At 39.1% G+C, this 25,749-nt stretch overlaps 1 protein-coding gene across 2 annotated transcripts in view; it reads right to left on the reverse strand.

Moving 5' to 3' along the window:
- Nucleotides 1–1,058: 1,058 nt before the first annotated feature.
- The window catches only part of ZSWIM6 (zinc finger SWIM-type containing 6), a 99,758-nt gene continuing 75,067 nt past the window's right edge, over nucleotides 1,059–25,749 (reverse strand). For both annotated transcript variants that reach the window (XM_039567347.1, XM_039567346.1), the window contains 6 exons: nucleotides 13,915–14,094; nucleotides 12,177–12,353; nucleotides 11,741–11,887; nucleotides 8,801–8,947; nucleotides 6,351–6,611; nucleotides 1,059–2,532 (listed from right to left, as the gene is read on the reverse strand). In XM_039567347.1, the coding sequence (XP_039423281.1) occupies nucleotides 2,363–2,532; nucleotides 6,351–6,611; nucleotides 8,801–8,947; nucleotides 11,741–11,887; nucleotides 12,177–12,353; nucleotides 13,915–14,094 (1,082 nt within the window). In that variant the 3' untranslated portion in view covers nucleotides 1,059–2,362. The remainder of the gene's footprint in view (nucleotides 2,533–6,350; nucleotides 6,612–8,800; nucleotides 8,948–11,740; nucleotides 11,888–12,176; nucleotides 12,354–13,914; nucleotides 14,095–25,749) is intronic.

A 25,749-nucleotide genomic window follows, 5' to 3' on the forward strand; every position in this document is an offset into this window, starting at 1 on the left:
TTTACCTGAAAATTTCAATTCAGGTATTATTAATTATCACAGGAAGCCACAAACCAGCTTGCAATGAGTGATTTATTCAGGTAACACACCACTGCTGTATTTGAGATTAGTCTAAAACAAAACATTACGTTTCTTATCATTATTTTCAGTTCTGTAGTTTACCGAAGTAAACTCCCAGCATTCACAAAAGTATAGCCATATGTAAAGACTGGATTCATTACACAGATTTTGGTTTTGTTTCCACCTGAGTAATATGCTGTGAGTCCCCTCCGGGGTAACATTATAGTGAAGAATAGGCCCCTAACCTAAGAAAGTCATCTCTCACTGGGACAGATGCAGAAGGAAGGCAGGTTAGAGGGAAACCTAAAAAAACCCTGAGTCATTGGAAACAAAACCTAGTAAGATCATGGAGGTTCAGGATTTTGAGTTAAATGTCCTGGTGCCCTTTTGGAGAAGAAAGAGTATAGATCCCCATGCATGAACTGAAGACTTGTAGGAGGATGATGACTTTTCAGAGACTGTCTAGGTTATGCCCCAGACTACATGCTCTCACCTAACGTTTGCACCAAAGCATTCCTCATGCACACAGACGTTGCAGTGGGGATACCGCAACACGCATATATCAAACCAGGAGTCCCGTGGAAAGGAAATATATATGGACAGACAGATTCTTGCTAGATGTTTCAGAGATGTTTATTTCTCCAGCCGCATGGCCGGAGCTCTGCCCTGGAACTGTCCCAGTCACGGGACCAGGGGTCCTTCTGCCCGCGCAGGGAACACAAACCAACCAATGGGAACGAGGCTGAGCAGGGGCAGGGAAACCCCGTGTCTGTGCCCTCAGGGCCCCTCTCCCAGGGCTACACGGCGGGGGAGGGACCCCAACACTGGGCCAAGCCCCAGCTCCGAGGAGACCAAAGGGAGGACTCGAACACTTTCCCGGGTTTTTTCCTCCACAACGAGAGATTTTATTAGTTAGCATTATTTTCCTTTCCCATGTGTTTGTCAAATAAATAGTTTTATGTCCTTCACTTTCCTTTGAGGAAAATTTATTTTTTCCCGAACCTGGTGGGGGAGGGGTGGCTGTGCCTTCCCTCAGAGGATATATTTCTAAATTTGGCCAAACCGGAACATCAATCAATTTCCTAAAATGCTAATTATAACCAGCAACTATGCAAGGTCACTCTTCATATTTTTTAGACTGTTCCCATAACATCCATTCCTAGACACTCTTGGAGGCAGGAAAATACTCAACAGGCTGAGCAGACCTTTGGCCTGAACTGACAGTAGCTATATTATGTTCTTATGCATGGCTTCCCATTCAGTCCTTTGAACACAGGAATTGTTTTCTCCTTGTTTAGCTTTTTGGAGGGAGTAGCTCCAGAACAAACACCTCCAAACCATACAGACACAAGCCGTTCGATGAAGCTAAATACTCTTCATGGGGATAGGACGTCCTTCAATCAGTGCGCAATCATGCTGGGTGATAATGACCAGGAAAACTCAACATTTTTTCTTTTTTATAATCTAGCACTTGACTGCTTTTAGTATTCAGCTGTGGCTATTCCTTGTCAATCATCAACTACTAGGTTCTTGATAGTGAGCAGACAATTCAAATGAGACCACTTTCATCCCTGCATTCTATGTGGACAACAGATTTATCACTCATCATTTAGGTCTTCGAAAACTCATTCAGAAGTCTTTTCTTAGATATCATTACCAATCTGGCCGACCCTGAGACAGAGACAGCACACAGTGAACACTACCCGACAAATATCTTTTTCCTGATTACTGAAGACAAATGGGAGGCAAACAATAAATTTTGTTTGTCGAACATTGGATGCACTCCATTTAAATCCCAACATTCACCCAGGAGGCCAAGATGCTATGACGCACTAAAAAATGTACAGGCTCTGACCACACTACATGGTTTCAAATCTATCATTAAGAGTCAATTTATAAAGAAGGCCAGGGAAACAAATTGTCCTGCTGAGCAGACTAAGCAGCAGACAATGTCAAGATTTATGGTGGAATACCTCTTTCCTTATTTCATTACCAATACCAATATACACACACAACCACATAGGTGGGAGAATGCATGTGCTAAAGTGGCTGTATAACACAAAATCTTGTGCCCCCGGTGTGGGATTCTAGAAGTATTTGAAACAGAAAATCCTGTTTTACAAGTCTAAATAAACACTAATTGTACATTTATAAATTATTATAATATAGTTACTACAGATACCATTTACTTTTATAGATGACAGAACCAAAATAGTACCTCCTTGAATGGAAGAACACATATTTTAGAAAAAGAGACTAAGTCTTGATTACCAAACCTTTTCCCCCTTTCCACATCCACTACTCATGCTCTTTCTGGACAGCTCACGAACACGTACCGCATGGCTCTCAGTGCAGTTTTGTATGCCAATTCAGCATCATGAGGTAGGAGAGAGGTGAAAAGATACTTGGCAAATGTGTGCATTGGAACACTCTCTCGATGGATGACTTCACCTAAGCCACTATATGGTCCACCTCAGGAAAAAGAAACAGAATGTCAGTCTTTACAAACTGCTAAACCCCAGCTTCTGAATCTTTAAAAGCATTCACTACACCTTCAGCTAGAAGTGGTATTCAAAGATAGAGCCTGCTGTACAAAAGGTGGAGTTGCATTGCTATTTTCAGTGAAATATATAACACATCACACACATACAATGTATTACTTGTATATTAAATACCATGTTATTATTTAGGAAAACAAAACTGACTACAAACTGTAATATATTAAACACACTACCAGTGCTTATACAAATGACAGAATGGTTACAGTACTCCATGGGGCTAATTCAACATGCCTGGTATGCAAAAGTAGAAAGTCGTAATCCTAGCTTTGCCTCCACACAGTTATGCACATCAATACCCATGCACCCCATCAGTGTGCCAGTGCTTTATCACAAATTCACCAGGAAAAAAAGAACAATGACAGTAGAAAAATGCATATCTTTAATTGAAATTACATGAACAATCACCACAGCAGCACCTGATCCCTCAAATGTCTCATTTGACATTAGAATTTAAATAACCCACTGGTCTGGACTTGGTCATGACTCAAGTTCCAGGTCCTGCCCTTGGGTCACAACCCCAGAGAGCTCCACAGGCTGGGGACAGAGTAACTGGAAAGCTACTCAGTTGAAAAGGACCTGGGGCGCTGGTCAACAGCAGCTCAACATGAGCCAGGGTGTGCCCAGATGGCCAAGAAAGCCAATGGCATCCTGGCCTGGATCAGCAGAACCAGGGCAGGGATTGTCCCCCTGTACCGAGGCCACACCTCGAGTGCTGTGTCCAGCTCTGGGCCCCTCACTCCAAGAAAGACATTGAGGTGCTGGAGAGAGTCCAGAGAAGGGCAATGGAGCTGGGGAAGGGTCTGGAGCACAAGTCCTGTGAGGAGCAGCTGAGGGAACTGGGGGTGTTTAGCCTGCAAAAAAGGAAGCCCAGGGGTGACTTTATCACTCTTTACAACTGTCTGAAAGGAGGCTGGGGTCAGCTTGGGGTCTGTCTCTTCTCCCACGTAACCAGAGACAGGATGAGAAGAAATAGCCTCAGGTTGTGCCATGGGAGGTTTAGACAGGATATCAGGAAAAACTTCTTAACTGAAAGGGTGGTCAGGAATTGGAGCAGGCTGCCCAGGGCAGTGGTGGAACCACTATCTTTGAAAGTGTTCAAATAAAGTGCCAATGTGTCACTTAGGGACATGGTTTAGTAGTGAACAAAGTGGTGGCTGGGTTAATGGCTGGACTCAACAATCTTATTAGTCTTTTCCAACCTGAACAATTCCATGGTGATGAACACTAGGTCAGATCCTGCACCAAAACTGGCTCTGTTAGCCCATTATACCCACATGATTTAAAAACTGCAATTTTTTTATGTGCAAATTATCCTCATTATTGGGGCAATGGATTTTATTCATTCAGTAAAGTGTAGATTTCAACTTGATAACAGCAGCATCATGATCAACAACAACAACAAAGTTAAATGCAACTATTTACTTGCTGAGTTTCAAATGTTCACAGTGCATATGAATCCTATTTCTACGTTTTTCCTGAATACTTAAGACTGTTATTCCTGTTAATAGGAAAACTATGTCAAACAGTTTTCTGACTTCAGAGACAAGAGGTTCAGGCATTAAATGTTCAGGCAAAATACAGAATAAGAATCTTATATTACATATTACTGGACTATTAATGCACAGATAGCACCCAGCACTCCCAGAAATTACTACTACTTCTACTAGAGACTACATCATACTTGAAAGGATGGATGGATGGATGGATGGATGGATGGATGGCCGGCTGTGAGAGTTCATTTCTGTTTCAGCAACATTTTTGACTGGTGCTTTAGCACAACATGCGAGGATAGAAATCACTAGGCACAAAAAAATTCTGAGCTCCATAGGTGGGCATTTCTAAAGAGTGGGGCTAATTGCAAAGGAAATGTCAATGAAGATTTAGTAGGTGACAGTGTGTCTCATAATCATTTAAAATGAAGTTGAAAGCCATTCAAAACTGGCATTGCTTGAATGAAAGAAGCCATTTCATGTACGTTTGCTGGTTGGTGGTCCAGTCAGAAACCCAGTGAGGACACAAAGAATACATGACAAAGCATTTATATGAAAATATATTCTGCTATTAACTTAGCAGTCAAGCAAAAAATCAGAACAGCTTTTGCAAAACAGTCTTATGCTCTGCTTTCCCACGCACTCAAATGGTAGCTATATAGAGCATGCATTTATCTGCATTAACAGCATAGTAATTGGCTTAATATTGGACTAAGTTTTCTTTATTGTATCCACAGAATTTTAACTAAAAACTCACAATTGGTATGATTAGCACCTTAAATCATTGCACAGCTTTTCCTCCATGTACGCAGGCACTTTCTGCCTAATATGGAGTTTTCTGCCTAACTGAAACTATTGCAGGAAAGCCAGATTCCTCATCTCACACTAATGCAAGACAATCGTTGCACATTGCTCACAATGGGAATTCTTTAGGCAGTTTTATTAGCAGACTTCCTGCTATGATCAACTAAGAAAACATTAAAAATTTCAGTGATCAAAGTAGTAAACTAAATTATCAGAAAACATGTCAGAGAAATCCTGCCTTTTCCTCATAAAGCATCCTTACCAGTAAACAGATGCAGCAAACTGATTTTATAATCCAGAGGAATCCTTCATGTTAATATCTAGATCTAGACAGTAGCTTTTCTTGTCCAAAGGCTATAAAGCAGCAGTACAGTCACACCATGATGGAAACTCTCCCTATGTTGCAGCTTCTCTGCAGTTTCAAATCTGGGTAAAAACAGTGACTTAGAGCTGGGAACCCTAAGCAACATATTGTGTACCTCTTCCATAATAGACAAAGTTTTAAAAGACTAACGTGTTACAAAAAAGGAGCAAAACCTGACTGTTGTGTAACAATTTCACAACTTACCTAGGGCAGTACCACACTCCCTTCAAGCCAAGTGCATGCACTCAAAACCAGGACTATGCCTTTGGCTAATTTGCTCCCCTGAAGTTTTTTTCTTCCATTCAAAAAGAACAAAAGCCAGAAAGGCAACCTTGGAACCCATGCCACCACTCTCTGAACATGATGTTCAAGTGCTACATGTTAAGCCTATTTAAAAGTTAAGGCAAAAGTATGCCCTCCTGTGTACAGATTCTATTTCAACACTGCCTAATTCCAAAACACAAATTGTGTGCCATGGTCAGAACATATGCACAAGACCAGACCTTAAGCCACAATATTTGACCAAATATTTTAATTTTCACCTATGATATAAACTTAAAAGGCAAGTAGTTTTCTTGATTTTCACAAGTAAAATGTTACATTTCTGCCTCAGCAATTACATGTGAATTTTCTGAGCTCTTCACTTGGGAACAGTGGTCAAAATCTTCATACATTTATAAAGCTGCCAGTATAGTGCCTTTTGCAGAATACAAGGAATACTTAGAATTTTGATACCTAGGAACTGTTGATAACTGATGTCTACATAATATAATAGTTAGCCTGGAGTGTATAATCAGGTTATTGAGATTATGACATGCAACAAATGTAAAGAATGAAGTGTATTCAAAATTAAAACAAAAGGTTTATAGGTCAATATATGCCTTATCTCCACAGTCATAAGACACCTGAAGTATGTCAATTTTTGTAAGAGATTTGATAAAAACTTTAATGGAGTTCTAAGTAAAAAAGCCCTCTGAAGCATGTAAGACAGTTTCTACAGCAACACTAGTTCTGTGTGCTTGTTTAAGTGGAGACAGTTTAGAGAAGCAGTTAGCATCTATATTCAGCTACCTTCTAATAGGAAGACTGCTTGTTTTCGAAAAATCTTCACCAGAGTATCATCCAATTCAATTTCCTGTAGCTTAGAAATGAGCTGCTCCTCATTTCGACAAACCTTCTCTTGTGCATACAACCCATCTGGCATTACTCGCTGCTGTCCCAGCCCTATCAATGCTACTTCCACAGCCAGTGTTAAGTAAGATTCCCCTTCTTCTAAGAATTTGTGTGCAGGCAGGTGCTGGTACTCCAGAGATTTGCATTGCCCCAGGTTCTCTGTAAGGGGTGACAGAAAGAAAAACACATCAGCAAACCATTTTAACCCACAATCTGCCTACAATGCCACATACACAAAAGCTTCCACTGTTAGTATGAATGTTTTAAAATTATTTAAATTATTAGCCAGTCTCAAAATACAACACTCAAATCTAAAATATGTCATCTAATTCCACATAGCAGAAATACTCAAAAAGAATTTGGTTTTAATTAACCCACTCAAGTAAAAATAAAAGTTTTTGTTTTTAAACTGCACAATTTTAAAAAAGGCAGTTCCTCTAGCTTTGTGTTAATGAGGCCAAAATTGCAAGATCCATTCCAATTTCTTTCCCCACCCATTTCTATATTTCCTTAAAGCTCTGATGTGCAAGAGGAAGGGAAAAGTGCTTATACACCTACATAGATTTCAGCTGAAGCTATTAGAACTGTGCAAATACAATAGGCCTGGGAACTCCACACCTTTAATATATGCTCTGTTTGCTAGCACTCTTTCCAGGCTTCTAATTTGTTACACTCGTGTTTATGATAAAAATGCATATTGTTAACATTAGAAGTCCTACTTTTAGTAACAGTTACAAGCAAATTCCACACAGGTCAAGCCATCAACTGCTTTAAAGAGTGCTACCAATTCATTTGGCATTTAACAGACACAACATACGACAAAATGCTATTCCAGCTTGTAGCACTTTACAGTCTAATTTGGGAACAAAAAGTTGTAATTGTCAGATGTAAGGAGATGGGCAACTGCAACAAATGGAAAGGATGAATGCACTTGGAAGATCACATATGCGTGTGCAGAAGGAAGTTACTTTTCAACACACAATGTTTTTATTTCATGGGGTTGTTTTGGTTTTTTAGTAACAGCAGAGAATCTGATTTCCAAATTTTTTAATTAAAAGTTTTTCCAGAACTGGTGGGTAGGAGAGTAGAAGTTTACTGAAGAAAATCTAATTGAATAAAAGGAGTTTTAAGACAAAGCCCCAAGAAGACTGTGGATGTGTATATAAAAGAGCTCCAGGTAAAAAAATGAATCCAGTTTCTGTCCATACTAGTGGTGTTAAGAAGCTCCCCCAAAGGTGGGAAGAGACTAAGGAATTAATCAGCTAAACTCCCAGGGAGCAAATACTGACATTGAAATGGCTGTACCTATCCTATCCTATCCCTATCCTAAATTACGTATTGATACAGCAACAGTACTTTCCAACTCCTACCAGACTATGTATGTTACCAATTTTAAGTGTTTTGTCGTGATTTTGGAGTATTATGTACACTGTAGCTAAGTAATCCAGTAACATCCAGGGCTGTATTAGGAGTGTTGCCAGCAGGTTGAGGGAAGTGATCTTGCCCATCTGCTCAGCACTAGTGAGCCCACATCTGGAGTGCTGTGTCCAGTTGTGGGCTCCCCAGCACATGGGCATGCTGTAGTACATCCAGTGTGGGAACACAAAGACGATTAAGGGACTGCAGCATCTCTCACATATGAGAGTGACAGAGGTGGGATTATTTAGCCTGGAAAAGAGAGGGCTCAGGAGGATCTTACCAAAATGTATAAATATCTGATGGGAGAATGTAAAGAAGACAGTGCCAGACTCTTCTCAGTGGTATCCTGTGACAGGACAAGAGGCAATGGGCACAAACTGAAATACAGGAAATTCCATCTGAGCACAAGAAAACACTTTTTAACTATGAGGGTGGTTGAACATTGCAGGAAGTTGCCCTGGAAGGCTGTATAGTCTTCACTCTTGAAGTTATTCAAAACCCAACTGGACACAGACCTGAGCACTGTGCTGCTCTAGATGACCCTGCTACAAGCAGACCAGGTGGACTAGATCATCTCCAGAGGTGCCTTCCAACCTTATCAACACTCTGCTCCAGTGATTTCCTACAATTTCTCGGAAAGAGGACAGTGCAATGCATGTGGAGAAGACTGCTGCTACGAAGTTGTATTGGGTTTTATTTCAAATGTGAAATATGGAATTTTCTTCAAGAATGAGTAACTGGTAATTTTTAAGTGCTTTCTTACTTTAAACATTTTCTCCCCCTTCTGATTCTGTTTCCCTAAGGAATGCAAATGTGAGCTCTTATACTATAAAAACAGTGGCTTTGAAACTGATTCAAAAAGGCAACACAGAAAAATACCTCTAGTAAATGAAGAAATGTACCAGACTGCTGCCTTTGCTTGGTCTTACCCGTGAAATCGGAGAATCCATGGAAGCTGTCATCATCCACCCTGCAGGCTTCCATCAGGCTACCAAAAAGGGTGCCAATGGGGTCCAGAGGGTGTCCCACCCAGCCTTCAAGATTCGTTATTGAGGTTGCTCCCCTGTGGAGAAGTTCTGTGGCAAAAAACACACACAGAGGAGGGAGGGAGGGAAAGAGAGCTCACATTAGCCCATCAAAACAATCACACAAGTAAAACTGCTGAAAAAGCTCTCAGTACAGAATTGAAAATATTTCCAGTAGCTTCTGCACAGAAAATATTTCAGGGTGAATTCACTGCCCTTGGTGAATATGTAAATGAGGAATAAGAAAAGAGAAAGAACGGAAGCCAACCTTTTTGAGCACTAGCAAAGTGTATTATGGGTCAAAAATTTCAATGGCAATGTCTTTTCAAATCTCTTCCTTGATTCTACTAGAACTCTTCTAAAAACGTCTGCTTGAAGAATTACAACAAAGACTTTTTTGGTAGAATATTTACAATGATTTCCTCGCTCAAAAAGACACAGTACCCTTTTTACATTTTTAAGTTAATCTGATAGAACTGAAATAAATTAAAATATTCTAAAATATGTTCCAATTTCATAAATTGTGAGCTTATCCAGCACCTCTCTCTGCACTGAACTCAGGATGATGGTTACGTAAAAAGAAAAAGAATCAAATGTTTAAATGAGGTATACAAGAAAAAATTGTCTTTTAATAGGATCAAGTGTATTTTTGCTCATTTTAAGATTTCAGTCCACAAATACCTTCACGAATTTTTTTCTGTAGCCCCTACCCATTACTTGGTTAGAACACAGAAAAAAATGTTAGTGCAACAAACTGGAGGAATTGTAATTGTGGTAACAGGTATTAAGAGATTCCCCAAATCTGAGTCAGACGGCAACAACTCCCCTTTGACTCTCCCAGCTTTCTTCCTCCTAGACATACAGACACAACTGAAGTATGAGAGATCAGATGCATTATTGGTGACCCTTTAAAAACTGTATACAAGCCATTATGGCTGCCCTGCTTTTCTGCCTGTCACACATTAACTTGTACCTCCCTTCACTCTCCCTTGTTCACAAAGCATCATATATCTGAGTAACCATATGCATTAAACTTTTAAGTCCTGTTTCCCCCTATTTAAATGTGTGGGACTACATACTGAAACAGAGACACACTGCCAGGACGGTAGAGGTTTTTTTAAAGCATCCATTGATACGTAATATGAAAAAAACCCAAGTAAATAATTGTATTTCTAACAAATAGCATGTACTAAAGACAGGCAGAAGGAAAGAATATTACCAAGAAGGATTCATGAGAGTGACTTCTTAACTGATTCACTTGGTTCTACTTATTCTGTTGTGCCTACTTATGAGCTTCTCTTGTGTCATGCCAACCAAAGGCTTCAATCACCTTGTCAGAGACATTTAACTTAAAATCACACAAGTGGCTCCATGGACATCAGATCAGTCACACGAAAAAAGCTAAGTAGAAACATGTGGTGTTTTCTGAACTAAAGTCTAAAGCTGGGCTATAGCTGCAGTTTTCCTCTGGTTATAGAGAGCAGCACACTTTATGGTATGAAAAGAGAGTATTTTAAAAATTCCCCATGAGAGTAAAAAAAAAAAAAAAAAGTAGTGAGTGACAACACAGAAACAACAAACTACTTTGTTTAAGGGCAGGATGGAAACTGCTCACAAGGAAAGGAACTTAAAAGAGGTATTGAATGCCTACATGCTGCACTAGCAACTGGGAAGGAAAAGGAGCACTATTACAACCAGCACACTTGCAACAGACTCCTCACACCTGCCAGTGGTACAAACGCACACACTGACACAGGTACCTCCCTTCTTAGTAACAGTGTTCAAAAAAACCCTTATTCCTTGGCTCCGTGGGAAAAAAATACAGAGGCACATAAGAACTGCAGATAAATTTTTTTCAGCTAGGTGCATATCTTGTCTTCTAAGTGCTCATTTCTGGGAAAACACCTGAACACACACTTGAAAAATGCACACATATGATTTCACACTGGTATTTTTGACTAAAATGCATGAGGATACACACAGCTGAGAGTAATAGAGAAGACCTAAAATAAAATTTGAATTAAAGGATTAGCATAGCAACTCAGAAAGTAATTCCAGTTTGTCCACGTACATTCTTCTATTCTTCACAAAGCCATCCCCTCCTTCCACTGCCTCTTCAAACTCAAAAGATTCAGAGCAGAATTATTTTGGGTAGCAAGGATCACATGACATAGAAACTATACCTGAAGGAGATCACTCCTTCAAAAAAATCAATGGTATTGCTCAGTGGAATACCACAAAATATTTCATAAAAAACAGCAATGAAAAAAACTCAAAACCAAAAAACCCCAGCCAATCAAACAACAACAACAACAAAAAAACCCCACCAAAAACTCAATGCCCCTCTATTCAGAAAAACTAAAATTTTAAGCATTATAAGAGATTCTCTTGGAACACACTGCCAAATTTGATGATTTTTTGTAGTTCAGACTTTGCCTCACTGATATCCTCAACATCAACTTCAGGCTTACCCCTCAGAATATAAAGCTCAGCAAAATTACAGGTCAGAGAAAAAAAATTAAACACCTCACATACCAAATGCAAAGTCCTGTTCAAAAACCTTTAAATTACATAGGGTGACTATTTTCATTGTGTAACCAAAACCTCTGGAACAAATGCCCTATCGTGCCAGTTATATTGCAGAAGGCTGGTAAGAGCCCTGCACAGCTCACAACACAGTTTACAGAAAACCCCTAACATCCAGAATGTGACATTAGCACTACCCAGACTGAAGAGTTAGAAGTCATGTCTTTCACTTGAGTTTCAAAACCAGTTTCCTCATGCGAAGTTCCTGGTGTTACTGTCAACTTGCATGCCCTTTGCCCTCCTCTTCCCCACATTTACCTTTCTTCTGAGCCCGGAACATTTCCAGCTGTTTCTGCTGCTGCCTCCTTAGTGTATTAACAATAGCTATTGCTAGCCTCAGTGCTTCTCGTGGGTATCCATGAGATCGTAATGCATCCACCCTCGCACAGGCTGTAGGAACGTGTTCTATAACAGAAAAAATAATTGAAGAATAGCAGTGCTTCCATAACTGCCATGGCCTGTTTTGCTAGGTTACTCAAAAGGGCTTTTTTGTTTAAATTTTTTTCTGTTTTGTTTTTAAAACTATGCAAGAGAGACTTAAAGGACTACTTCTGAGCCAACATTTCAAGGGAGCCTCTGTTCTTTTTGCCAGGTTTTTCACCCATCTCTCCACCACCTCCCCCCTCAAAATAATGCCACAGAAAATGAACAAAGCACCAAGTCATGGAAACATCTTTCCGGTTTAGCCACTTACCATGCCAGAGGGGCCACCCCTGAGAGTCAAAGAGCAAGTTTTCAGTGTCGTCATGGTAACAGTAGTTGGTGTATAGGTCACTGCTGATAATGTGCTGTAAGTGGCTGTCCTGCCAGTGCAGATCGCATGCCTCAATGGCTCGAGTGAACACTGTCCGATGTGGCCTGTTCGATGAATCTGTCATTTTCACAGGTTCAGAAAGCTGCATCAACTTTTTACTCATTCATACTTGAATCATTTACAGTATTCCTGTCTTTTACCTATTCACCAACCCCCAGCTGATGGCAGTCTGCCTTGCCCCCTCTCCACCAAGCAGCCTGCAGATGACATTTCACATCCTATTATTACCCAAGAGCTCAGACGAAGTGTGTGCCATTCATCTTGCACTCAGAGAGCCATCTAGAAACCAGCATGGCTGATGGTAGACAGGACTTTACACAGAGAACTGCTAGAGGTGAAGGACATTCAACACCAAGTACAAACTCCCTTAAAATAAGCTAGAAACTCTATGGCGCTCAAGCATCCCCAGTGTCCCTCCTTAGATCCAGATTAGTCAGAATGAAGGAGGGATAAACTGCATAAAAGATTTGATTTGTAGTTTTTCTTTTTGAAAAGTGACATTAACTTTGAGCACTTGTATAACTTTGTTGGTCATGAACATATACAAATACTATTGATAAACTGAGGTACTGAAGCCATGGGAGTGACATAATCCTCACTGGACATCTTCCTATGGCAAAATTTCTCTATTGACATGGCACTACATCTATCAATGTTCAGAAGCCATGTCAGAGTTATCAATACCCTGCCCAGGTTGGTCTGAACATCATGAGCAAGAAAAATACCTCTGTAAGGAGTCATTTGCTGAAAGAACTTATCTCCCTGGCTACCTGTGAAATTTAATAATGAATCAAGATTTTTCCTTCAGAGGTAATCTTCCAAGAAAAAGAAACAACAAAAAACCCAACTAAGTGCAGATCTAACCCCTACCAAGAAATTTAATTTTTACTTTATTGCAATTATATGCAATATGTATCATTACTGATGGTTTGAGGATTATGAGCAGTTTTACCTGCATAAATACCCCACATTTTGCCTAGTTATTAGCAAAGTAGTCATCTTTGTTTGAAGAGGACTGTACAAAGCTTCTGTCAGATTTGATAATCACATTTTATATTAGAAAGCATGACATCAAATACAAAAAGACACCTCCTCCAAGACGGCAGCTTTACAGCTGCACCCTCCACAGACCTCGTAATGCAGACAGCACGTCCCACAGACAGAGATGCTTTAGTTTCTCAAATACAAGTTTAATGCAGTTTAAACAGATCTCTCTTTAAATAGCTATCAAGGCTTTGTAACTGCAAGCAAAATGAAAACCCCAATACCAGAAGGAATACTAGGTTACAGTCAAGCAAAGAAACAACAGGCTTTTATATACTTCAAGGACATCCAATTCTTATGCAACAATATTTAGAAACACTCAGTGAAGAGTTAGAAGACCTAACGAAACACAAAACACTTGCTCTGAAAATGTTAGAGCCACAGTACAATTAAAAACCACCTATTTGTTCTTCTGCAAAGACAGTATTAGTAAAACTGATTTTGGCTGGTCGGTCCTCAACAAGAAGGTTACTTTTCCCAGGAAAGAGTGCTGAATTCTGCAAGGCTAGAGTATGTAAGAGAGAGGTTATGTTGTACGTTGCATGTACAGTCAATGTACATGGTTTAGGCTCACCTTGGTTAGCATTTGCACCCTGAGGCAAAGCATTGGTTAAATTGGGCAACTCGTTTCCATGGTTTCCATCTTCCCAGGGACAAACATCCACACTGTTCCATTTTTTCAGCTGTTTTAGCCAACTGGACTTCTGCTCCAACTTGCAGTGGGGATTTAAGACTATACACATCCACAGAGCACCTGATTTTAAAAAAATTTCTACATTATATTTTCTATTAAAAATGCAGCAGCCAGTGACTAATTGCAAACTTCTACAGCATATACTTTTTCTCCACTCAAAGGCTACACTGCTTGCTTCCCAGCTACACTTAACACCACACAGATTGAATTCCTGACACAGGCGGTTGGGGCTGGCGTGGCCAATCTGAAGCAGCTGAAAGATGGTACCAAGCCAGCCTTCTCAATTAAAAGGCATCAGTAGGTCTTTTGTATTAGAAATCCAGAGTTCCCAATGAATGCCTCATCAGACAGGAACATCAGTCAAAGGCAAAGAAAAATTCACATCAAGTTACAGAAGTTACATTAACCAAGTTTTCCTTCTAATTCTTGTATCAGAAGTGAATGTTGTTTCGTATTAATGAGAACTATGCATCTTTCAGCTTTGCATTACAGGAACCAAAGAAGTACGTTAGTAACACATGCATTTTGTAAACATAATACTTTCACACTCAGAACCCATTAGAAATACTCATGTAACTCATTCCCAAACACATTTGGGTCTCAGATAACCAGTAAACACTAGTTTTGTGCAGTATGACGAGAATAAGACATTTTTACGGCAATTACTTCAGTAATTTGGTTACTCTAGAAAATTTGTTTTATATTCTCTGCTTAGGGAGTCCTAAGGGGAAAGCTAATTTGTGTTGACACATTACACATACCATCACTTTGGAAATTGCTCCCTGAGACTATATATATAGCACAGCAGGCACAAATGCATCTGAGAGTCTAGTGGCAATTTTCAAATGCAAAGGTTTTTCTCTAAATCAGCTGTCCCTGCACCAGCTTGAACTTTGACAGAAGCACAAAGACATCTGCAAGTACTGTTTAGCAACAGTTCATTTGCTCATTAAGAATGTGCCTTATACACTAAAAGAGATGGCAAGAATATGCTTAGGCTATGCAATGTTCATGACAGGCTGGAAAAAGAAAAAAAAGAATAAAAATGCAGCTGGTTCTTCTAGAATGATAGAAGTCTCACATTCTAGGATTCCTTTGCCAACTAAAAATGCAAAATGGATACCCAGAGCACAGGGCATTATTAAAATGCCCTGGGGTATATCACCGTGTCCCGCAGCTGTAGGGAGGAGGAGAGAAGATCTAGCAGGCAGGAATTGTGCAGCAAGATTGATTTATTTAATTATTTTACAAACTCTTTTATAGACTTTTTTCTTCATAGTCTAATTGGACAAAGGATCAGCCACCTCTTGGGGTGATCGGCTAGAATCCTATAACATCCACTGTCAAAATATTTTTCTACTGTACTATAAACAAGACTTTTCAAGGCTGCAGGTGTTTCATTGTTTACAGAACTCTGCTACTATCTCCTGTGCGAGAGAAAAGTCTCTCATGGACTTAGAAAACAGCAAGAAAATTCTTGCTAGCAGCATTTTTGTATCCACAGGGCATCACATCACATTAATTCCTAAAGTAACTCAGGCATGCCACAGCACAAGAGCCAGTGGAAACACAGCACGATTCTTAAGGTTAAGCCTCCTGCTACTCAAGACTGACATGTTAGGGGAAGTAATATCAAAAACATCTGAAAACCAAAACAAAATATTGTATGTTACTATTCAGAACACCAGAGAGACACTGAACTACTGCAGTTTACTACTGCACAGTAGATAAAGTATAAGTCTTTTGAGTTTGGGGACACATCTGAAACTTGCTATGGGGGTGAGTAAGGCCAATACTCTTTTTAAAAACTTCTCTTAAAATCAAGCCATGTAATTTTCTTTAGACACACTTCCCAGCACACTTCACGCTCCAAAAGGAGTCAAATTACAACTGGTTCTTATTATTAATCATCAATGATTCAGAACTGCCCAAAACAGAATCACTACATTTCTTGCAATCTGCAAAACAAAATGCAAGATGCAGCACATTGGAAAGCCTTGGAGAACAGTAATTGTGGGCTTGCTTATTTATTTTCAAAATCAAGTATCACTTGAGGGCATTACACTGTACATGTCGGCATGTAACAAAAAAGTAAAAAAAACCCAAAAACTAAAACCAAAACCAAAAATCCAACCAAACAAAAACCCCAATGTAATACTCTGTAATCAGATTCCCAGTGTTTTCAGACTGAAGCAAAAGCAAAGTGGACTATCTTAACCACATTTGGTAAGTATTTCAATCATCTATGAAAGCAGAACACACTAACTACTGTGTCACACCATGCCCATACAGAGTAAGTGGCCTTTTTTTTTCCACATCTGAGAAACACCACTAGAGGCAAGAGAATTCACCAACCTCCTAAGGAAGCTCCACTACACGTGGTAATCTATGAGGCAGGAGAGGGCAAAGATAACTCAAAGTACCAAAATTCTTTAAAAATATCTGTGGTTTCAAGTGGGAAACTATGTCAAAACTAACTACATTGTTAGCAGTCATTGTCTCGGAAATCCAGGCTATTTTTATGTAAAGAGTAAGTGTATTTCCAATAAACCCCTCACAAACCACTTAAAATTTCACTAGAACCCAACTGCACACTGCTCCCTATGACTTCAGAGAAAACTTTTGCATGCATATCTAAGATCTCAAACAGCTTTGACAGCTGTTGGTTCCCTGCAGGAAGAGGAGTGTGAGACAAACCTCCTCCACCAGATGAAGAAAAGGGAACAGGAAGAGCTCCTGTAGTGCCACAAAGCCTACCATCTGGAAGCAGAATGCATAATGCCAAATGACCCCACACTCCTCAACCTATTTGGATTCCTAGGTGGTTTTGGTCAGTGTAGGTTTTGGTGGAGGTTTGGTTTTTTTTTTTGGTGTGATTTTTTTCCTTCTCCCCTCTCTCCCTCCCTATCCCAAGTGTGTGCACTTGACTCTCTCCATATTTCTTCCTACTTCTGCTCTCTAAACACCTTCCCCCTCCCCTGACATCTGCTCCATTCTGGCTCTTTCAATTCACTGATTCCTGCCCTGCTCCTCACGCTGAAAAGCCCGAGGAAAATGTTCACTTTTGCCTGGACTTTATCACATGCCAAGTGGCAGAAGCCTGGAGGATATTCTTCTTATTTCACTCTGATGCTGCTCAGTGGAAGCCCTTTGAGCTAGCCCTTAAATGTCACCACCAACCTGAAGGCCTACCCTGCTCTCCAACAAGAGATTCTCTATTTTCCGCCTGATGGCTCCCATACGGGGAAACTGCTGATCATGCTTACCCCCTTTACTACAGATAAGACCTATGGAAGGACAGCTATGTGTAATTTCCAAGAAACGCATTGGGATCAATTTCCAGTTACTTCAGCCTAGAAACTGCTGTTGGCAACAGCTTACACTCCAATGAAGTTACCCAAAATACATTCCTAGCATTCACAGGTTTACATTTTTGATTATATTTAACGATGTCACCAATGCCAACCACAATATGAGCAAAAGTCTCATTAAATAATAACAGTAATTTTAAAAAAAGAGACACCAAAACCCCAGAGAAAGTATTTTGTGTTTATGGACTGCTTTTTCTCTCTAACACGACTCTCCCTCCTTCCTATCTCTTTTTCCCCAGCTATTTTTTCATATTGGTTCTCAGCAGGTTGACAAATCTTGCTTCCACCCCAAACCGCATGCTACTAAAACACAACTAAAACTCTCATTTAAATCCCGGGACCCTAACCTATGTCTTTTCAATACGAAACTCCTCACAGTACAGTGGCAAAACAATCACAAATCAATATACAAGTTTTCCCCAGAAAATAATTAGAAAATATGACATGTTGCAACTGCAATTTGATACTAATTTCACAAGGGAAAGGATATTAGAACTGTCACACTGCAGTGAGGAATTGCCTATTTTGATTCAACATTAATCTCCTGACCTGAAAAAAGGGCAGCTTTGCCAAAACAGACCTTTGGTTCAGACAGACCTCCTTTTGAAAATGTGTTGTTATCATTCATCTTTCTTGTTTGTCACACCACCAAAAAAAAAAAAAAAAAGGAAAATTTTACATGCAGGCTTTCCTTGTACACACAAGGTAACATCAGTACTTTTGTGTTTCTCTGGAGACATCCATACCTTTGAATTTATGGGGTAGATAGGGACAGCAGGCCTTTACATTGATCAGGATTTAAATATGCAAACTGAAAACAATTAAGAGCATTAAGTCACTGTAAAAGTAGATGTAGTGCAGAACAGTAGAATAACCACCCATCCTGCGTATGCATGCATCCATAAAGCTAAAGGATGCGCAAGGGATGTGTATAGACTCTCCCAAGAGATTAAGCATCACTCACTTTTCATAAATCGCATTATATTTTACTCTTGCCACACTATATGGGAAGGTGGCAATGGAAACAATTTCAGGGGGGGTCCTAGGACACTGATCAGTACTGAGGACCCAGAATATAGTTCTGTTCATCTGTTTGATTACACTCTGCTTTTCCTATAAGCATCATGGTATCTGTCAGGGCTGCTGTACAGCTGAGCTTGGGGCAGCATTTCCTCATATACAACACCTATGTAATCAACAGCTGAGACTTGGACTTTGCTTTGGAATTTTACATTTCATATACTTTAGACCAAACAGGGCACTTGCAAAATTAAAATATTCAAGAAACGGGTGCTGTAACATTTCTTTGCCCTTTCCATTAATGCACAACTTTATCTTAAAAAATAAGCTACAAGAGTAGCATTTGACCGTTTCGAAGAAAATGGAGCCAGGTAATCAAGATCATTCCCTTTGCACAACAGACAAAACAACTTCAATACTTGCTGCACACTTGCCACTGTGTCCCACTTGAGACTAACCAATTCTATTACAAAAGCATAATTTTCCAGCACTGAAAGTGCCAGAAGAAAAACAATACTAGCCAACAGAACGTATGAACACTTTGAAGTCGAAGTGTTAGCAAAGGAGTTTAAAGTGGTTTACATCTGTATTTTAAACACATACCCACTTCCACTGGGAGAGCCACTTGTAAACCTCAAAGAAGTACTGTGTGGTGTTTATAGCTTCTGAACGAGAAGGACAAGTGCCTTCAGAACAACTGGCAAAGCCGCTGCCCTTCTCCAGGCATGGAGAGATCTCCACTAAAACAAAGCATAATCAAAAGTCCCACTAGAGACTGCTACAACTAAACAGTGGCTTTTATAGAATAGTAAAGATAGGCAAAGCACTTCAGGACTATTCCCCCTTCAATGAGAACATCAAGGAAAACTACTCTCAGCACTGAGTTGTACCCAAGTTGCAATTTTATTCATAAAAATTCCTTAATGTATTCTGGTTTCTCTGTTCAGCCTTCAGAAAAAAAGGCTTTGAATAGGTGCTGTGTGTCTTGGAGAACAGAATGTTTCATTTTGCTCTAATTCATTCTATTACTGAATTAAACTTTGATGTATTGGTCTTGACAAGTGCTTCATGCTGGTTGTATTCTGTATGATAGTATAATCCCTCCCCATGCATTTCACACTAGCTGGGCTGATCAATTCAACAGATTACCTGCAGCCCCAATGGCATGAGGGAATCACTGCCCTTCTGCAGGCTAACCTCCAAGCACGCACTTCAGAAAGTGGAAGTGTAGAACAGAGACAAAATAAAACGCCTAACTCCTTAAGTTTTCCTTTCTTACTGCCTGCTGCTGCTCCAAGGGTTAAAGACACACACGTATTTGGCTGAAACAGGTATTTACATATTGAGATTCTATTCTAAGCTATCAGCAACCACATGCTCTAATCTCTGTGTCACAAAACTCTGCTTTCTCTTTCTACGTTTTCAACTTTTTAGCACAATGGAATAAGGAACTAACCACACACTTCTGACATTTTGCATGAGCCTGTTGTTTTGGGTTATGACCTTTTAAATGTTTTAAAAACTCCGGCATCTTTGCAGACACTCTGCCATTCAACCAAAAGGTTTCATATAAGAATGGAATTTGCCTGAAAGGTGCAGTTTACAGTGTGTCAGTCGACTATGATCTCCCCAAGAGAACACTTAAGATCAGCCACATGTTCATTAGATACCCCTCTATGCATCTGTAGTACTCCATAATCTAACCACTGCAGAAAGGCATGGGCTATTAGTCTACAAAGCTAAAGAAAAGTATAAAGAACCTACAAATGAACCTCATTGATTAACTTCCCTCATATTTAGAAAACTATTTAATCATTTGTTTACAATCAATCAACTGAAGGCAAAAGCACTTCTAACTCTAACACAAAGAGTAAAAAATAGTCCTTTATCAACTAGTTGCCAATATTTACAGCTAGGTGGTGAAGACAAAGTATGCTCCTGCCCAAAATATGTATCAGATATTTTACCAATTACTTTAACTAGCAATATACTCTCAGTAGTCACGGTCTACCTTCAGAGACTTCAAGAATTTTCAGAAGAAAAGTTAATGTGACTACTAACTATAAATGCATTAAGCTACTTCTGTACGAATTTATCCTTGAGATGAATTAATTCCTCTCACAGTTAATTTTTTTAGGAAGAGGCAAAACAGGAGATGTTTGTCCATTAAAACAAGCTATTAATAAGAGAGAGGGAAGAAAATACCTCTCCTTTATCCAAAAAAAAAAAAAAAAAAAAATAGAATGAAGCAAGTGCTAACACTCCCTTGCATACTGGGAATTACAATTGCCACAACTATGCTCACAGAATGTAAATAATGCACTGTAACTGACCAGAGGAATACATTGATTGTCTAGTCTAAATTCCTTCCTATACTACCGTTTCCCAAGTCACTTTTATGTTCCAGTCCAAACATGACTGCTCAGTTTTTACAAAAACAGCATACTTTAATTACAACTTCTAATACAAGAATCTAGCACAGCACCTGGTTACAGTTTACTGGCTGCCTACCACTATTCAAAATTCTAATGTTATTTCTAGTTTTCTTGTTAAACTTCTGCAGCTCCAGTTACAATTTTCAGCTACCTTTTGTGGGTTTAGAAGAACTGTCTTCCCTATCAAATTTTTAGTCTATGTAATAGGTATCTAAAACTATAAAGGGTTTCCTGTCTTGATTTGACATACCCAAGCAGATTGAAACTCTTGCACCTCTCACTTCCAATTTTTGAGATTTTTTCTCCAGTATTCATTCAAAAGAGAAAAATGGAAAATAGCACAAGGCTAGATGGCTGACCGGCAGGTAGAGCTCGAAGAAATTAGTGAAGATTCAGGAAGTTCGCCCCATGAATCTATCACTTCTCTCTAGCTTGGGTATTTACTAGAAGTGGCATTGGAAAATTAAATGGCAGCCTAATGCTACTGAAGTATGAAAAATAAAGAGTGAGAGAGGTAGGAAAAAATAACACCAAGTAGCAGCTTGGCTTATAGTAAAACTCTGTCCTTAATCAGACATGATTCCACAGTTAGGGCTGCAATGAGTTGTGCACCAGCTTCACCACGCAACACGTTTTAGGACATTTATAAGTAAATCAGTTCAACATCACAGGAATAAAAACAACTGCTTTAATGTGGGTATTTAAAAATATCTGAAGTACTTTCCATCCAACTGAACAGAATGGAAATGCAACTTTCTGTATGGGATTAAAAATATTAAATAAACCCCTCAAGCTATGCTTACATACTGAAGGTAATTACTGTGACCATTATTTCTGCAATCTGATAAATACCACAGGATTATCTCAGTTGGTTAGAGCACGATGCTAATAACAAGGTTGTGGGTTTGATCCCTATATGGGCCATTCACTTATGAGATGGATTCAATCATCCTTCTGGGTCCCTTCCAACTCAGAATATTCTGTGAAATAACCTAAAAAGAAAAATTTACTGTCATACTCTGGCCTCACATACCCCCTCATTTCACATACTATTATGGCAATGTCAGTAATGGAGGAAGAAGGAAATGATCCTCAGAGAAGGTGGACAAAACCCATCTTTTCAGAACAGCAGCCTGGCTTCATTCACTGAGGAAATGAAGGTGACAGCATCAACCAAGACACTGTAGGGCCATGACAGCAATTTAAGTTGTCATCCGTAACTCAGGTCTTAGAACAGCAAAACTGTCTTGTGATGCTAACTCTGACCTACTATTAATTTAGCACCTCCAACAACACAAATCATTCAGACATAAATTAACAGCTTGTTCTGTGAAAAAGCAGGTGTAACCTTCAGTGCACGAACTGAGGGTACATGTGTTCCATAAGACCATGACAGCTGAGACTAAACAATATTAATGTAACCACTACTTAAGCAAAGACAGCCTACTGGATATGATACAGTTTAAGACACAAATATTTGTTAAGATACCACTCTACCTATAAAGACCCACAATGAAAGACCAAGGGAAATGGTGCATCCACCTCCTTTCAAATGCAGGGCTTCCTACAGCTTTCATTTCAAGGCCAGAAATGCCCTACGTGTAACTGACTAATCTATACTTAGAAATTTGAAGTTAACTTTATTTTCTACAGGTGCAGGGCATAGGTACTTTCTTTAGCTTTAAGGCAATACATAATGCAATTATAAGTGGGGATATTCAACAATATAAAGACCATATGAATATAAACTTGGAAGTCAAATTCAAACTTTAGAGTCTTCCTGTATTGTTTTATAAATACCATAAAATATAGGGGAAAGCGAATGTCTCCACTACATGGGTGACCCTAAAAAGGGACTGCATGAAGTATGCAGCTCCAAAAAATGGTACTAGAGCACCAAAACTGTAATGAATGATTAACTTTATCAATTCTTTTTCATGGCAGCCCTGGAGTAACGATCAAATTGGGCACCAAGAAGGAATTTATCTAGGGGCATACTGGCAACAGCCATAGCTGCTTTTGTCCTCTTCCCCGCTCCACTTAAGCACTAAGCATAGACAATCTGTTTAGAACAGCTGGCATGTCCCATTCACACAAGTTTGTCTCTAACTGCAAAAGGAAGGAATGCCTGAGACAGAAATATAGATGGAAAATAGCTTCATTCAGATAAGGTTAAAAGAATCTAACTTGATGTTTTCTAGAGATGACTATAAATTTTTACCAGAAAAATTCAGAGTGGTTTCCAAATAAAAATAAAAAAAAACAGACGACATTATATTTAAACCTTGATCATTAGTTTGCTCATGGCAAAATGGTAATTAAATCTCTCTTAATTAGTCTGTAATGATTCCTCTCCTAACCTCAACATTTAGAATTAATGTTTAGATGAGGAGTGAAGTGTTACTAATAAAGGTCCATGCACGATCCATCAGGAAACATATTGTACTATTTCTCTGTATCACATGACCTTGTAAAATGGTATTTTAGTTTAAATTCTAACACAAAAACATATAATTCTAATCTAGAAAATGCCCAAAATACCAGTAAGCATGAAACCAAAACAGACTACCAGGCTGATCCAACATTTAAAAAGTGGTATAAACAGAGCAAAGTACTAGTGAAAACCTACTAAGACTTTTAGAACTACTGCAGCCAAGTCATGTTATTTCACTCAAGAAATACCTTTATAGCAATAGCCCATTTAATATGCTAGTACATATTCAGTATATAATAGAAAGGATTCTAAGAATGTCACTGGGAAGAGCTTTATCACATGAGTGAGGTTCATTTCAACACCATAAGAGGTTCCCACACTTAAAAACTTTAGATTCCAATAGGTGGTTGAGGCAGACAGGAGAGGATTAGGCATTAAAATGTGGAAGGAATGGCTGAACATAGAGATTATACCATTCTCCTCAACATCATAAAACAAGATGACTAAGAGAGACCCGGATCAGCATGATGCAAAACTAGAACACATTCACCAATTCTATCCACTGTCCTGCCTTGCCAAAGACCTCTTTCCCATGACACTGCCACCATATTTCTACTTCACAAGAAACTAATCTTGACTTAAAAAAAAAAAAATCTTTCTTCCCCCTTTAAGAGTTCTTAAATACCAAAATGGAGGAAATCTACTAGAAATGTTTGTTTTGAAACATGCAAATTACATGAAGTTTCTTCACCATGAATACAAGCGATAGGATATGAAGACACTGAAAATGGTAGCGCACAGGAAAAAAAAAATCTGATTCCTTAATCCACGTGTTGACAAGGTGTTGGGCTCCATCACTCCATCAAGCAGTAGATACTTGTCTTAGATTCTTCTACTTGACTGCTTTCATCAGATTAAGCATCTGGGATTTAATTTAACAGTTTCAGCTTTATTAAGCTGTCACAAGAGCAGCCCTACTTTGATAACAGTAGCTGCTCCAATTATGGCCTGGTTTAGGGTTGACAAGTATAATGATTCATTCATGGCATATGAGAAACAATAAAAAAATGTTTTGCATTGTAGCTTTAAAAATGTGGGCACTTTTTTCATTTAATTTGTCACTTAGTTTTTGCTAAGAGGACTTTTAAATTGCAGTAAGAAGCAAATGGGGCTTTTAGTTTAAATGTAATCCCCATATTTAAATGATCTGTAATGGCACAGTGTTTGAGTGGGAACACTATGGTTTCACAGTGGGCCCTGATGGTGACATGTGACATTTGTATTCAGGTCCTGTATTATCCATGTGGCTAAAGGGCTTCCAATTTCATTTCACAGCCAGAAGCCTGCAGAAAACACCAATTAACTTGCAGATCCCACTTGCCGACAAAACAGTCTCTTCCCAGTGTCTGGCATCTGGCAGTGCTCAACCCTTATTTCCAAAGCAGAGTCTCACAGCCATCATGATCCCTGGGCTGCGGTACAAAGTGAATTTCCCCCCCTTTTTTAAGGAAATCTTTTCATTTTTCATGAGAACAAGTAACTTTTACTGAATTTTTCATGGACGAATATTAACAACTTCCTCATCTACTAAGATTATACAGTCCATTTTTTTCCTCTATACCACAAAGAAGGCTAACTGACCTTTCCTTCACATCAGAGATCTCAGCTCAACAGGCATCAGCAGGTATTTACTGTGCATTTCCATTTCCATACCCATTTTACCAATGCAATTTAATTAAAAGGCAAACCAAGGGGCTTCAGATAATTAATCCTTATGACATCCTGAACTCCTCAACCATGGTCACCATGAGTCAAACACCTTAAGATCCGCATGTGAAATTTATGTACCGAGATACCATTTAAACAGCAACATGAAGAATTCCAACTCTGCTTTACACTCTGCAAACTGTAATTCATTTATTACTGTGGCAAATTGGAAGTGATCACCAGTGCATCACTGAAATTGCATCTAAATTCTTCTAGTTTGAGAAGTATCTGAGCAAGGCTTAGACCTCTGACCTGTAACCTTTCCAATAGTATACCTCTGACATTCCATAAGTAGCATATAGCTCATCCCATTCCTTGATGTACAACAGGGGAATCTGCCGGGCAGTTATTATATTCTTACTGCCAATCTAGAGGCTTTAAAAAACGACTGCATAGTTATGTGCAAGGCTTTTTTTGTTAACATGATGCTTCTGAATTGTAAATTGCTTAGGAAATTAGGGCTTAGTACTAAAAAACTGCCAGATTCATACTTAGACCTAAAGTATCTTATTTGTGGGTCTTGAGTGAAGGTTTTGGTGGTTTTATTTCTAGAGAGTTTTTTATTGTTACTTTGGTGGGGGGGGGGAGTTTACTGTTGTTGTTTTTAAATCAGCACCTTCAAACACTCAAACCCAATCTGATTTCAACTGAAATCAGCAATTTACCACAAACTTCAACAGGAACTCTG

The sequence above is a fragment of the Corvus cornix genome, chromosome Z, assembly GCF_000738735.6.
Source record: "Corvus cornix cornix isolate S_Up_H32 chromosome Z, ASM73873v5, whole genome shotgun sequence".
NCBI classification, from domain to species: domain Eukaryota; kingdom Metazoa; phylum Chordata; class Aves; order Passeriformes; family Corvidae; genus Corvus; species Corvus cornix.